This window comes from Brassica napus, chromosome A6 (assembly GCF_020379485.1).
Source record: "Brassica napus cultivar Da-Ae chromosome A6, Da-Ae, whole genome shotgun sequence".
Taxonomy (NCBI): Eukaryota; Viridiplantae; Streptophyta; class Magnoliopsida; order Brassicales; family Brassicaceae; genus Brassica; species Brassica napus.
Genome location: NC_063439.1, coordinates 21,639,827 through 21,656,785, shown reverse-complemented (window position 1 = coordinate 21,656,785; position 16,959 = coordinate 21,639,827). Strand labels below are relative to the sequence as shown.

Genomic DNA, 16,959 nt, shown 5'->3' with positions numbered 1-16,959 from the left:
TAACTGATAAATTATTATATTATTATTATTGATGTCATAAGTCAACTGAAAGATGGGTAAGAAATATATAAGCATGCTTCGATAAGACCAGAATCTAACAAGAAAAGAAGGCTGAAAAATGAAGCTTGCCATTCGAAGATATTGAGCAAAAAACAGCCCCACTTAGACCGCTAGACTAAGAAACATTTTGCAAACTTTGGGGCCGAAAATATTTTATAATATCGAAGGCAGGAAGCCCATGCATCTTTAGCTTCTTCCCGGGGGCGGGCCTGCAACTACACATACAAAGACAGACATATATGTATGTGTAGTCTCTAGTGGTTTAGAAAGTTCTCAAGGCAATGTTCTTGGTCCAGATTCCTACTCCAAAACTTCTTGTAGTACTCTGCGTAAGTGTAGTCTCTGTATATTGGCTTAGCCTCGTCGTCCTCGGCTTCCCACAAGGGCTTTGCCGGGCTTATGACAGCGCAGTCAGCTGGGCACAGAAATGATGCGACCGATAGTCTCGGTTTTTCGGTGTTTGTTACTGCTCGATGCCAAACACTTTTGTATACTCCGTTACTCAATGCCTGAAATTGCATATTTAAGCAAGGTTGGCCCAAGCTTTCTATAGGAGATACATTATATGTGTATCATGCGGACAGTAAGTCTGATTTCGAAGTGAAGCCAATAAAATCCAAACCAACAAATATGATATAATCATATTTTCATAATAATTTTCATTTTCGATCGTCTATCTACACTTGATACAAACAAACCAACTACAAGATCAGCTGCAAGCCAACCCCTACCATGGATTTGCATATTAACAATCATATATTTGTAATGAAAAATATAAATGTAACAACATCCCGTTTGTAGTGCGGGCCAATCCTAATATACTATAATATTCATATAAGTTCAACTTATATTTGTTAGAGATTTAACTCTTTAAGTGTATATACACAAGTAACAACTGTATCTCATTCATTAATAAGCTATTTACTAATATTATTATTCTTTAATTTTCATTTTCAGATGTCCCAGTTTTCCCCCTAAATAATATATAACGATTAAACTCTAAAGTCCAAAGCTATGACTTCCTCTTACCTATACTTTGGACCAAACCTAACACTTAATTAAGATCAAAAATTCATAGCCCAACACTTGAAGACATTTTGATAGATTTTACTATCTGATCAGTTACCTGGAACTGGTCACCAATGTTGATGACAAAAGCATCAGGATGAGGATTAACGGCGAACCACTGACCGTCGATCAAGATCTGTAGACCACAAACGGTAGCATCTTGGAGAAGAATGGTGAGTGCATTTGGGTCGGTATGAGCAGGTAAACCATAAGTGAGCTCAGGCTCAGGACATGGAGGGTAATAATTGACTGCCATGTGTTGACCTTGTTCACCAAGCACTTTCCTCATGTGATCTTTTTCTAAACCCAGGCTCTCTGATATCAATTCCTCTATTGTAAATCCTAGTTCTCTTACTTCTGTACTGTATCTACTCACAACTTCCCTGCAAAAGCGCGCACACATACACAGTGAGCTACACAAATTCATATATGGTACAATATACTTCAACGATTATTTTAAAATATCAATTAATTTAAATCTATTAAATATTTTACAAGTTAAAATATTAATAGATTTTTCATTGATAAAATAAAATAGTAACATTTAGATACTATTTATTGTTTGATTATACAGCAAATCGAGTTATTTTGATATTTTTACTATTATAAGTTTATAAAATATAAACTTATAAAATATTTTATTATAAAATATATACAGCAGATCTAGGTTATTGCATTAAACATATAAAATATTTATCAATTATAAAGCATGTTAAATTAACATATTGACTGAATTATACTATTGAGCATAAACGAAATTGGATGATTTCGATTAAAAAATAATATTTGATATTAATTTGAAATCATTATAAGTATAACTAAAATCAATGTGAATTAATCGGATTAAACAAACATTCTATTTTCATATAGTGTTTAAATACTTAAACTAAGATAACGAGAGTTTATATATGATCTATTCGAAGCTGCCAGTAAATCTATTAATAACTTAAAAGTGATAATTTTAATAAATTATTTTTCATAATTTTATAAATATTTGAACTTTTTTTTAGAATAATGTATATGAAATATTTCTCAAAATCCAAAATATAAGTCCAACTAAGAAAAACCACTTACTAATTATGCAAATAAATTTAAATATAAATTATATAAAAATTAATATACAAAATTATGTATAAATATTAATTATCAATAAATAAATAAAATTATAAGGAAAAAACTAATCTCGTGCTTTTGAAGCGCGCAAGAGTAAAAATCTAGTGTTTTGTTCAATAGAATTACATTATTTTAAGTAAACATTTTTTGGATAGAGTTATTTTGTGCAATGAAGCTCATGATGATTATGTAATTTAATTCTTATAATTACAAGGACCTGTTTTAGCAAAAAAATTGATCTCATATGTCAAACCAATTAACTGCGCAATCATCTCCAATGGGAGATTCATCTCCAATGTGGGGTTCTATCCATTGATCCTAAACATATATATAATACACATATACATACATATATGTGTGTTTAGGACTCCAATGGGTATAACTCCATTGGAGGTGCTTTGACGGTCTCGAATATTTATTTCCATTTAGTTTAATTAGCGAGGTTTTTTTTCAACAGAGTCGACTAAATTTGAAGAAAATTTTAAATAAATATACTTTGTTTTTTGTTTACACTTGCAGTTGTAAATATACTTTCTAACACAATAAATTTTAATATATATTGTAATTATAAAAATTCATGTAAAACCAGAGGGTCACTGAAATAAAGTAAAACAAAAAGGTTTCTTCGAAGTCAATAAAATCCAATAAAAATTTGGTATGATATCACGACGCTGACGCCAACGCGCTTTTCCAATGACGTTTCTTCCCCGTTACGGCGTTATCACACATAAATCATATTTTATAGGGTTACGATGATGTATCACATAAGTTGTATATACAGATACGTATCTACCCAAATCCTAACCACATTCACTACGAGCCGAAATGGAGTTTTGCTGCAAACCTACGCTTGTCCTTTTCACCAACATATCTTTATCAAATCTTGTTTGTTTTATTGTTTATACATAATATATGTTTTAGCTTTTACTTATATAAATACATGATCTCTATATGTAATATACAGTACACACACGTTGCAATTATATTCATGGTTGAAAGTTTATGGTCGGTCGAAATAATTCACGCGGTAGAATTATGTGTGGTGACCACTCCTTATAATTAGCCCAACATCCACAATGCATAGGAATATAAGTGTATAAATATGCAATTTATAGATTTTATAAATCTTGTCAATCCATGTGATCACATGGGAACCAAATCAGAAAACACAAACCAAATGGGACCGCAAGTTAATTATCGTTTACCTATCAAATAATTTTTTTAAACTAGATTTAAGAAAAACAAAAACAGTTGACTTGAGTGAGTTGAGGCCTGAGGGTGAAATTTGCATTGTTCAAATCCGAATCAACTTTTGTCTTTAAAATCATGGAATACCATTCGTTTATTCTGAACTGAATATATTCTTATGTATGTACTAATATTCTCGTTATAAAAAGAAAAAAAATCTGGTGAGATAAGGCATTTTCCTGTTGGAAATACATCTAACGAGAGGCAGCAATGCTCTAGTTTTGTTTCTTGTGTGTGTTTTAGGGAATTATGACGCTTAAACTATAGCTTTGAAGATCTAGCACATCTCATATTCTTTACTTGATAGGCATCCTCGGTGCATTGGACCGTTTGGTTTCATTATAATAGTTTAATGTGATAAAATATGATTCTCTCTATATATATTTGGACCAAAGAAAAAGAAAATAGAAGACAATCAGATTAATGATAGTTTTTAAAATAGCTATGTAAGTCTATTTATGGCCTAAAATAGCTTTATTAGTCTATTTTTGGCATTTCTGACATATCAGAAATCACCAATTGAACAAAACCATGACGCATACTCATATATCATAAAACCTGGCAGTTTGTTTTGCCTCTTTAAAACATGAGAATAATGATTATTTTTTGACAATAGATGAGTTACTATAAATATTCGAGAATTGAAATGCAAACTAAAATTAGAAGTAAATTAGAAGTGAATTGAGTAGAAGTGAATTGAGTGCTTACTTGAAAGAAGGAGGTTTTGAAGGCCACTCATGGACATACTTGCTGATAGGATAACAATGTAGTCTAAGATAGTCTCTCCAATTGTTGACCTCTTCTTTTTTCACATTGAAGCTCGTTGATAATCTCGTCGTCTTCGTTGGATCGTCCGAGTACAACTTCATTTTTTCCTCCATAGACATGCTAAAGAACTCGTTAGCAACACTTACCATTCCGTCAATTGTTTCTTTGCTCACTCTGTGATTTATGACCTGATCCATCGAAAGATTACAAAGTTATTAACCGTAAATTTTGAATACTTAGCTATATACGCGTTGTGCTTTTGACCAACGGTTGGTGAAATATCTAAGTTTCAACAAAAATAGATGCTAGTAAAAATAAATTCTTTGATTGGTTATTAGTTATTTAGTTATTACGACAACGGGGAGAAAGCATACCAAAAATAGTAGTGCAAAAAAGAAAACAAGCAGTATTTATTTCCGACATAAGTAGTATATAACCAAGAAAACATTTTCTTGCGATTCAAAAGTTCATATATATTTTTTTTTTGTAAAAAATCAAAAGTTCATATATATACCTTATCAAAACGTTATGTATGTATTGTTACAACAAAAAAAACGTTATGTATGTATATAATAAGTACCTGAAAAAATCCAAATCGGGAGCAAGCTTGGTGGATTTGTTGGACGAGCCGAGATCGTTCTGTGGAAGATAGATCAATGATAGGGAAATCTTCAAGTGGAGAGACGTCGGAGAGACATGGACGGTTGGAGAGTGGCCGGACATAGTTTTCTGGCAAAGTAGTGTGACGAAAACCGGTGGATATTAGCTTTGCTGCCATATCTGCTGATATAAAGGGGGCCTGTTACAAAAAAAAAGGAGTATAAAGGGAAAGAGATAAAGGAAGGCTATGACTTTGAGTATGTATGCGATGCGCACTTTGTGTTCTATATATAAACAATCTATATAGCACATTCGGTCCTACAAAATTAATATTTTATGATGTAGTTAGGTAAAAAAAATCTAATGTTTTAACTTTTAAGAGTGGAACTTTATGTTCAAAAATAAAATAAAAAAGGTGAACTTAAAAGAAATAAGTGGAACTTTTCTCCAATAACCCCGTTCTTTTGATAAACGCGCTGCGTCTAGCCTCATGACTCGAAATAATCACAGCAACTGGTTTGTGTAAAACTGACGCAGAAAATGATGTCGACATAAACTCTCGCGGTAACAGTAAATGCTGCGTCTCTTATAATTAACGGAAATACAAAGTTTTTAGAGACGCCGAATGCTAGACGCAGCGTTTATCAAAAGAACAGGGTTAATATGAACATTATTTGAAAGAGTTTTTTCTTTAATTCATAGTCCACTGAGTCTAAGGAATTTTGGAAATTGACACTTTTTGACAAAAAAACATTTGCTGTTTATTTTTTGACAAAAAAATTGCTGTTTTAGCCATGGAATATAAAATTATACGAAATGTTTTTAATCCCTGGTATATTATGTCCAAATTAAAATTAAAAGTAGTTGTATCCCAGGGCGGTCCTTAACAGAAACTGTCAAAGCATTACTTTGAGGCCGATGTGTTTAAAAATAATTTAGGAGCCATTTTTATTAAAGATCAGTTAATTCGGATGGTAAACTAGGTTGGTAAATTATGTAGGGTTCTGAGTTCTAATCCTGAATTTCGTAGCACTGATTCGTTAAAAAGGATTGTTTGTAAGAGCAACAGTGGTGATCTCTCACTGAGTATCTAAAAATTAAAATAAAATATTAAAAATTGAAAAAGTTAAAAAGAAAAGCTCAAAAATTGAAGAAATAAATGACACATGTTCTCATTGACGAACTGCGAAAAAACTTGAGATACTTTATACTTATGTGGCATTTCATGATTTGCTTACTTTAATTTTTATGATTTGTATTGTATTCATTAATAAATTACACTGAAAATTATTATTTTATTTATCAGATATTTAAGATGAATATGTAACCATGCTATAAAGCCAAAAAATATTTTAGTTGCTTCTAGATTTATATATGTCATCTCAGGTCGTACCATCATAAAACTGAAATAGTATACTACCGTATGATTGGCGTTCGGATACCCGTTCAGGTTTGGATCGGGTATTTCAGATTTTATGATATTTTGGTATAGGAATATAGAATCCGTTCGAATATTTCTATACTTCGGTTCGGATTTGGGTATTTTTAGTTTAGGTTCGGTTATTTCGGGTCAGGTACGGATATTGAGATTTTAAAAGAAAAAAATTAAAATTTTCATTTTTAGGTTTATTCTATTTAAAAATATATAATTCACTTAACTGATTTTTTATTTTTTTTTAAATTGAATTATTTAGAGATTTAGAGATAACATTTCAAAAATAAATAAACATTAATTTTGCTATTGTTTTGAAATTTTGACTAATAAAAAATTGAAAAAAATTATAAAATAAATAATAAAAATTTGAAAATAAATATTTGAAAAATAGTTTCAAAAAGTATTTCGAATTAAAAAAAATTGAAAAAAATAAAAAAAAATTTATAAAAAAATTTGAATTTGAAAACATATAATCTGAAACTATAAAAAAATCTTAATTTATTTATTTGTATTTATATATCTAGGATATTAAAATCTTTTTTATCTATTAAATGAAAGATTTTGGTCATTTTTCTCCTTATGGTTTATTTTTGTGATAAAAACTTAAAAATAGTCTATTTAGGACAATTGCCCTTTAAAGTATGTGTAACATCAATATAAATATTTTAAATAAAATGAGAGATGTAAACAAGAAATATAAGGGTAATTATACATATGTTCGGTTATCTTCGGATATCCATTCAGATTCGGATATCCAATCTCTCTTAAATCAATACCCGTTCGGATATTTTGCTATTTCGGTTTGAGTTTTTCGGGTCGGATTCGGATACGGATTCGGGTATCGGGTAAACTGTCCATCCCTACCAGCGTGGCTTAACATCCATTTACAAAGAAGTTAGACTATTGTAATTTTTTTAGAGATATAATTATGTTTTAATTATAGGACTTCCGGCTTCATGATCCAGATCCAACTAGTTCATCATATTTAAGATTCAAAAAAATAAATAAAAGTAGCCCAACTAGGCAACTACATTGTTTTCGTCATCTCGGCGTCATTGCCTGACATCATGAATATGTGTTCCCGCAGACGTGAGCAGTACTTACTTTGAGAGGAGAGGAGACTTTGTCTTCTCACAGTAGTTGAAAGAGAAACTAGTTATTTTCACAATTAATCACTTTTAACCTTTTGACAATTGGACAACTAACCAAGCCAAAATATTCCAATATTAATAAGGAGAATTGCGTTGTATAACTTTCAAACAAATTATAATTTATTCACTATCTAAAACTCCTAGCTCACTTATACAACTTGTCTCTTATATATAATATTGCCATAATACCCTCACATGCAACCGGTGAAACCTGTTAAAAAATAAAATAAACTTATTTAATAATAATAATACTGAAACATAACTCGTGGCCTTTTGAAAAACACACTCTTTTTCATATGTAATTTATTTTGGTGACTTTGCAAAAGATAAAAGTCTTCTTCCCAGATTTATTATGGAATTGATTTCTTCTCACAAGAAGAACAACCAATTGTGGTAAATAAGAGACAATTGTTAAGGCGTACACAGTGAGTAGACACACCAACTCTTTCATTTATTTTTCTCTTTCTCTTAACTCATTGATTTTTCAGTTTCATAGTCATGCGTTTGCTTTCATACTCTGTTTTCGTTTTTGAATCTTGCAAATGATATTGAGATTATCGCATCAGGGTTATATCATTGATGCTTTACATATATAGTGGTGAAGAATAACGACGGCAGAACGGTAAAAGTGTCGCTGTGACGAAAAATAGAGAGGAGATGAAGATGATCTATATATGGTGGTGAAGAATAATGACGGCGATTCAAGTGAATGTGTATCAGCTTGTCAAAAAGAAAATGAATTGAAGAAAATGAATTCGCCGTCTATACTATATTCGATGAAAAAATAGTATAGTATCGATTCTTTAATGTAGCTTTATATACATGTACCATACTATTTGAAACATATTTCTATACTATTCTTTAAAATGTAATAATTTGTCATGTCTTCAAATTTGATAGTTCTTTTGTATGTCATTTTGTGTGATTGATTGTAATATGCAATGCATACTATATTGGTTTATGTGTAATGATTAAAACCAAATTTGGTTAGATAGCAAATAAACCCTTATATTAGTGTATTATACTATATTCTATACTATATTAGTTTATTCGCAATGATCAAAACTTTTATAAAGCATTTACAAAGTTAATTTGAGACAATAATTCTATACTACTTGAGACAATAGTTCTATCATATTTCTTATATATGTAATAATCTGCCATGTTATAAGTTCCTAATTAGGGTTTAGTTTGTGTAATATTAGAAAACAGCTTATAGATTGTATTTGAGTTTATAGGTTCCTAGTTAGGGTTTAGATTTACTAAGTAAGGGGTTTAGATATAGTAGTCAGCAATTTTGGGTGGATTAATTATGTATAGTTCTTACCGCATTTTGTGTGTTGTACGATGTCACTGAGATAGAATCGTACACTCACAACTTATGGTTAAGATTATATTTGGGTTTAGATTTAGTAACTAGGGAATTTGTTTAGGGTTTAATATTTAAATGCCATGGTTTAGGATTTTGTGATTAAGATTTAGGGTTTAGTATTTGGAAGGTGAGGGTTGAGTTTTGGGTTTAGTGATAACAATTTAGGGTTTAATATTTAAAGTTGGGTGTGAGTAAGTCATTCTATACTATTTATAAAGGTTTCATACTATGCAGTCTACGTCGAGAAAATTGGCAGCATATTATATAGATTCTATTTGTTTTTTTTTCTTAACATTGATTTATTATGATATTACAATTATGAGGAAGATTACATAGACGATTCGACAACCGACAATACTACCTGCCTTATGAGGATCTACGTCTAACTACATTACCTGAGCCGTCCTACGAAGACCTACGCCTGACTGGATTCTATTTGGGTTTATAGTTCAGTTATTTGAGCTTTAGTAACTAGAGAGTTTGTCTAGGGTTTAATATTTAAGTGGATGGGTATAGTAGTCAAATTTAGTTAGATATCATATAAACCCTTATATTAGTGTACTATACTATATTGGTTTATTCGGAATAATCAAAACTTCTCTAAAGCATTTACAAAGTCAATCTGTGACAATATTTCTATCCTATTTGAGACAATAGTTCTATACTATTTACTAAATATGTAATAATTTTATAGGTTTCTTGTTAGGGTTTAGATTTTCTAATATTGAAAAATAGTTTATAGATTGTATTTGGATTTATAGGTTTTTGGTTAGGGTTTAGATTTACTAAGTAGGGATTTGGGTATAGTAGTCAGCGATTTTGGGTGGGTTTATTATATATATTTCTTACCGCATCTTGAGTGTTGTACTATGTCACTGAGATAGAATTGTACACTCGCAACATATGGTTAAGATTATATTTGGGTTTAGATTTAGTAACTAGGGGGTTTGTCTAGGGCTTAATATTTAAGTGGGTGGATAGGATTTAATATGTATGTTCCAGATAAATTTTAAATATATAGTAAAATAATTATAGATTATATTTGGTTTATTATTTACTGATTACAGTATATATTTACTAATTAGAGGTAAAAAAACAGTTATGTAGATGACTTTGACACTGTCGTTGTCAATAGTGTGCACTAAATTTTAGCCACATCTCATTTTGTTTATTACATTATGTAAGTATCTTATTCACCATATATTCTTTTGGCCACATCATCTCTAACAACACAAAGTCACTGGATGATTACATGAAGAAAAGGTAGAACCGGATAATAAATGACATAAATGTTAGTTATTACATTATGTCAAAATCAATGACATGCACATAATTTCTTTTGCAATTTTAGACATCTCGCAAATTCTCCCTATTAATAATAGCTACATTCGACCAAAAAAGAAGAAGACAATAGCTACGAAATCGTTAAACAAGTGGAGAGAACTGTTTTCTAACTAAAAATTTGGATATATTTTTTTTAAAAGTCTCTCGGTAAAAAATTAAATCGGGATAATCAGACAATAAACAACGGCAAGCAAGCTAATTGAGAAATCTTATATCGGAAATATTAGCAAAGTAGGGGTGGGGCAGGCCGTAGATCGGTAAAAGGCTTTTTCGATCTATCTTTACTATTTGCGTCATGTCTTTTCAAACCCGAATAAAAAATGTGTTAAAAACAAACTAAAATTAAAAAGTCTTTAAATTTTGGATCCAAATTTTTAACCGAAACACTAAAACATACTTTGATTAATCCAACATTAATCAACCGTTAGTTCTAAGTGGAATTATAGCTCAAAATGACGTTATTTTAAGTTACCATACAAAAGAACATTGTTTTAATAGAATTATATATATTTCATTAGTCACAACAAAGAATCGAACCAATTCCAAAAAACTTCATTATCCAGCGGATGGAATGTATTCTGTGGCAAATTGTATAAAATATTTCTTTTTAAAACAAAACTACATAGTTTTGTATAATTAATTAAATCGATGTCGTTTTAGACACGGGGTTTTGTCAGGATTTCGGATTCTTGAGTTTTTGGTCCAGAATCCGCTTGTGTCAGGATTTCGGATTCTAGAGTTTTTGGTCCAGACAGCCGCTGTGAGTCTCACGCTCGCGGTTTTGTGTTCGACTTTTGCAGTTATAGAGTTCTCTTATAGATTTGATGGGCGTAGTGTTTCCTGGCCAGCGTGGTTTGTTTCTGAATGAATTTGTTATGATAATCGATCGACTAGGCTTCTATCTAGGTGTAAAGTGGGCGTAGAAAGTATGTTCCAACCATATCTGAAAATTGTGTGGATCGTGAAGCGGTCTTACTTGTCGAGTTTTGAAGTCTTGGTTCTTGTTTACTATTAGGGTATGATATTGTTTGACAGTCATATGCGGTAGCAATAGATCCGGGTTGAGAAGACAGAGTGTCTTGGGTTCTAGAAATGGATGATATCGTCGGGTAGCTGGAGGTAGCTTCGGTATATCCATATCAATGTGTTTTCTATTTTGGAATGACCTTTGTACTGACTTGTCCTATGTTTGATGTGTTTGAGTTGCGGCTTCTAGGTTCTAAATCGTCTTTGTCTAGTGTTCATAAGTTGCCTTGTTGTACGTTCTAGCTGCCTTTCTTTGGGCTCTTGTTTTTGAGAATCGTTTGATACCACCGGCTTATATATCAAACCATGAATTACACTATGAATGAATATTTTCAGATCGGAACAAAAAACTATACCTTTGAACTTGAACATCATTATATACATTGTTTGATTATATGCTCACACAAATATATTACTTTCCTTGTTTCAGTTAAATTTTGTTCATGAGTTTAATTATTTATATTTTACTACTGAAGAAGTTTAATGATATTTATTTGATTAATTTATTTAAAGATGAAATAAATACAATAAAATATTGCATTAAGAAAACATAAATAATTTTTTACTTCATAATGATTTTTAAGATGATATTAACTTTTTTAAATGATGGAATTAAATTATAAATGGAAGGAGTATTAGTAAATGCTCAAAATAATGGTATATATGTCTCATCAAAAAAAAACTGGTAAGAATGTAGAGATATTATTATCAGATTTTGAAAATTTTGACAAAAATACTGAGAGAACAAGGACCAGAGAAAATAAACAAAAACCTAAACATAGGCTTCAACTAGACAATTAGGAACAGACACTATAGACCGGAACGCTATCCGGAGGCTTAACCAAGAAAGCACTAACCGCTTCCCGCAAAGAGAGGAGCCGCAGTTAAACCAAGAGCTGGAACCCGGTATAATTGGCCTCCCCGACGATCCACTTGAAGATTCAGTTCCACTGAGAACAGCTTGCGGAAGGCATCCTAAGCACCCACCCAAACAAAGAGACAACAACAGAAGAGGCCAAGCACACCCTCATATACCAGCCGAGCATTATTTGGAAAGAATAGCCTCCGAAGCTAGCCACACACCAAGGAGCAACACCAAGAAGCTGGAGAAAGCAAAAACTAGAAAGGAGGACATGAGGCAGCCCTAGATCATGCCCCTGAAGCTAGCAGTCTCAACGCGCAACACCACCAATAAAGAGAGTCGTGGTTGACAAGACCAACAACAAACCTCCTCTCTCGTGCCCACAACGGAGAACCCGCAGTAGAGTTTCCCATATCTGAATCTAAGCAACCAAAGAGGCCAAACGAGAGCTTGACTGTCTGACCTTAAGACACGCGCCGCCGAGACCAGAGAGAACAAGCACAGGAACACCAAACCTCCCCTGTCTCAGGAACCACGACTGTTGGACCCAATTTCGGTCAACTAGGTAAATGGGCCTAAATGACTTGGACCACGGACCAACAAAAAAGCCCAACTCCAACGAGCAGGAAGAGATCTATTCCAGGAGCCAGAGATCGCGGAGCGGTTGCAGAGATTGCGGAGTCTACCCACTATAAGAAGAGATCGATGGACACAAAGAAAGGATATGTTGAAAACCCTAGAGAGAGCTACATCCATACATCGACCTTATTTTCACCCAGCTTTAAGTCTTTTGTCTTGTCGATCTCATTTGTAACATTCGATCTAGTCTCGTTCGTTGAATTCAATCTAGTCTCATTCGTTGTATTCAATCTTACTCATCAATAAAATTCATCTTTGCCTACCGGAATCTGATTATATCATTGTGTTTTAAAGATATCGTTGCCTACATCATCTTATCTTCCCTATATTAAACTCTCGATTACTATCAAATACTTAGTGTGAATTTTAGGATCTACACCGACCACAAATGCAGATCGAGAGAGCAAACTCCCCCACGCCGAGAAGGAGGGACAGAGGAGCCATGGTAAAGGAGGAGATCCACTTCCAAAGACCAGATCTGACACCAGAACAAAAGCCTCCGCCACCAAGCCCGACCAAAGAAATTCCTCAACATAACCGACCTCCTAGCTTCACCGAGACTTTGAGCCAAACTCACCTAAACAGAACCGCGGTGGTGAAGACCTAGAGTGTCAGGAAAGGAAACGCAGAGGAAGGACTGTAGAGAGATGAGACGGAAAGAAGAAAGTAAAGCGGAATGGGTGACCAGAGACGAAGAGGCCGCCGACCACCCAAGCAACAGAGGTTTTTTCTTTTCTATAGATGGAAAAAAAGTTTTTAGAGAGAGAGCCTTTTTTATGTTTGTCACAAGCATGGCTCATTAATTTGCTTAAATCCTAATTGCTTTTGCTATAAACCGGACCAAGAATAGAAGCCAAAGATTCATGTAAAAGTTTCACATGTGTGTATTACATAAGAGTTACGCACATGTGGATAAAGATATCCTTGTAATAATTTGGTACCAATAGTGAGATGATAAAGCAGAACACGTGTACAAATGAATAACCACTGATCCTTGTTCTATCAAAAAGAATTGGCGCGATCGATATACATGGAAATGGATTCATGGTTTGGGACTTTTCGCAAGTCAATCGAGATAAGAACACGACCGAGTCTTCCTCTACCGTATCAAACACTTCGAACTAATGTCTCTACTCGTGACACTAAATGCGGTGCTTTCGTAAATTATCAAAAATATATGGTTGGAAATTGGGTTGTAGCGTCAGTGGAAAGCCATATCTTCCAACTTCTATAGCAATTATTTTTTTAGAGTTTAACCTGCATATCCGTGCAGATATTTTATATATTTTATAAATATATAATTTTGATATAGTCGTAAATATTTAAATATATGATTTAGATTTTAATATTATATAATGTAATTCTATATTTTTTTATGTTTAAACTTTTTGTTTGACTTTATTAATGTAAATTTTTTTTATATTTGTTATTAATTTTTATTACACAATAATATAATTTAAAATTTTGTATAATAAACTCATAATCTGAAATAATCAAAAAGATAGCCCCTTCAAAATATATATATTTAATTGCAACAATTTGCATACAAAATATTTTTAAATTTATTTAGTTATACTATAGAGCATATATTTGTTTAGAATCATTTTTGTTTTTTTATATTGTTAAAATATAATTTAGTGTCTATAATTTTAATATATAGCAGAATATTATAAATGAATATATAGTTATGTTTAAATAATTTAAAATATTATTTTAATAAATTTTATACATGGTTTAAAAATATGAACCTGGTTTAGTGGTGAATGATATTTTAAATGAAAGATTTTTTAAAAATAAAACAAGTTAAATTATTGATTTAATATAATTTTTTTATTTAATTCATATAGTAAATCTATTTTAATTGAAAGTTCATGAAAACAACATACAAATTTTATTTTATAATAAAACCTTAGTTAAAATTTATTTGAATAATATTATATTAATAATTACACAATTAATTAATACATTATTATAGAAAAATATTAAAAATTTTAGTAAGATTTTGTTAAATTTTTTGTCAACAGATTTTTTTATAATTAAAAATAAAATTAAAACATTTTATAGGTGAAGTTGGTATAAATGTTGATTATATAAAATGTGATATCTTAACAATGTCAAAATATTAATTAAAATAAATGAAACATGGTTATCTAGAGATGATCTATTTTTAAAATAATCACACATGAATAAAAATCGTGACTTCTATTTTAATAGAAAAGACTAGATTTTGACCCGCGCTTTCAAAGCGCGGGATTATTTTTGAAACATTCCAAATTTATTTGATATAAATTTGTATTTTAATTGTATCTACACTTAGATATTACAAATGAAACATTATATTCAATGTTTTGAAACCCGACCCGGCCCGCAGTTAAATTGCCAAATTCGGTGGTTCATATGTAATCCATTTTAGTTTTCAAACAAAAAACTGTTATTTAAAAATTATATAAAACCCGTAACAACCGCTAAAACCCGAGATCTGGTTATCGGTTGAACTGATAGATGACCCAATATGTAATCTGGTTTGATTTATTATTATATTTAGAGTATTGTAATATATATTCATGAACGTTCAGATGAATAGTGAATATATTATGAAATTGATATTCCAATTTTAATACAATTTTAGTCCAACTAAAATTTCATCTTGTTAATGGATTAATATTTTGAGTGGATGCATACTAAAAATAAAATAGATTTGAGCATCAATAATGTGTATACATCTATTACAAATTAATGATTTACGTTTGCAAAAAATATAATTGTTTGTTTAGTTAGTTTACTTTTGTTATTCACATATTATTAGATACTTTTTGATGTTTTGTCTATGGCTTATTTTAAATTTTAAATTTAATTTCATTATTCGCATTAAAAATGTAAATATTTATTATTTTAATTTTGATATATATTTTTAATATATTTAGTTCTTAATTTTATAATTTATATATATAATTTTATTTTTAAACAATTAAAATATTGACTCTTACTCTCTGTCTCTCGCTTCGATTTATGTTAATGTAATGTTTTATGATATATTTATGTTAATATATTTGTTCAATTGGTTTATATTTGATATATATATTACATGTCTGTTTGAGTAACCCGTAAAAATATATTCATTAAACTATCAATAGTAACATATTTCATCATATAATTACGGTTACTATTTATTTTATAATATATATATTTATATATATTTTAATACTCTAACTATAAGAATTATATTTTTATGTATTTGGTGAGGGTTTTGAACAATTTGTTTTTTTTTGCATTTGTATTAATATATAGTTGTATATATACAATGAATAGATATATATATATATATATATATATAATTATTTATTACATTAATAACTAAAATATAATTGCTTAGTTATTTGAATTTCGAATTAATATAAATTAAATTCATAGTTTAAAAAATAATAGATTAGTTAGTTAGTTCCTTAATTTTAGGTATAATGTATATTTAACAATTAAATTAGATATGATGTAGAAATAAAATGAAATATCATTAAATATAATGGTCCAACCTAGACTATTTGTAAGTAGATAAAAATTGCTTCTGTTTTAATAGTATTGATTACCGATATCCAATCAAGATGCATGAGAATGTGTGGTGAGGAGACAAGATATCTTAACTTTAATCAATCTTGTTTTTTTCTCGTGTGTTATTTAAGTTTAACATATGATTTTTTATCTAATTTAATTTATTATTATAAGTGTCGCCGTGTATAGGCAGACATATAGCATGATCGTATCTGAAGATGATCAGTTTGAAATTTGAACCAGTGCCAGTCCTAGGGATTCCAAGACTAGAAACAAGCTTTAAAACATTGCCCACTTATCTGAGGGTTCGAACCAGGTTGGAAGAAGAAAATCTATAGCCTTTAGATGTTTCCACTAGACTAAGGGAAATTTGATTTGTGGCCGAAATTGTATTTATAATAATACGGCCGAAAGCCACCGTTTCCTTGGCTTTGCCCACGGGCAGCTTTGCTTTGAACTCCACTATCTTACGTGATTCGGTTACTGTTTTCTTTCATATGATCTACCAAAACTAAACTTCAATACTAAGGTGGATTTGATCATTTCGATTGGTAACGTGGGATTAGGGTTTTGAGGAAAACAGGGTATGTCAATGTCTAGGGCCTTGTCGTATGTCCTACACTCTTAACTCTCAGTTTCGACCTATCGTTGCTTCTTATAGCTTTTTCTTTGTTGCCTCTTTCTTATGATACAAAAGTAACCCAAAACTTCCACATAGAAATAGATA

General features: G+C 30.7%; 1 protein-coding gene across 1 annotated transcript; it reads right to left on the bottom strand.

The window, feature by feature from the left end:
* Positions 1-5,131, bottom strand: LOC106348250 (protein DOWNY MILDEW RESISTANCE 6). The gene is made up of 4 exons (XM_013787959.3): positions 4,838-5,131; positions 4,198-4,445; positions 1,187-1,511; positions 1-569 (listed from the first exon to the last, which is right to left on the bottom strand). Exons 1-4 carry the CDS (start codon positions 5,033-5,035, stop codon positions 315-317), a joined length of 1,026 nt encoding a protein of 341 aa, XP_013643413.2. The 5' UTR covers positions 5,036-5,131; the 3' UTR covers positions 1-314.
* Positions 5,132-16,959: the final 11,828 nt, after the last annotated feature.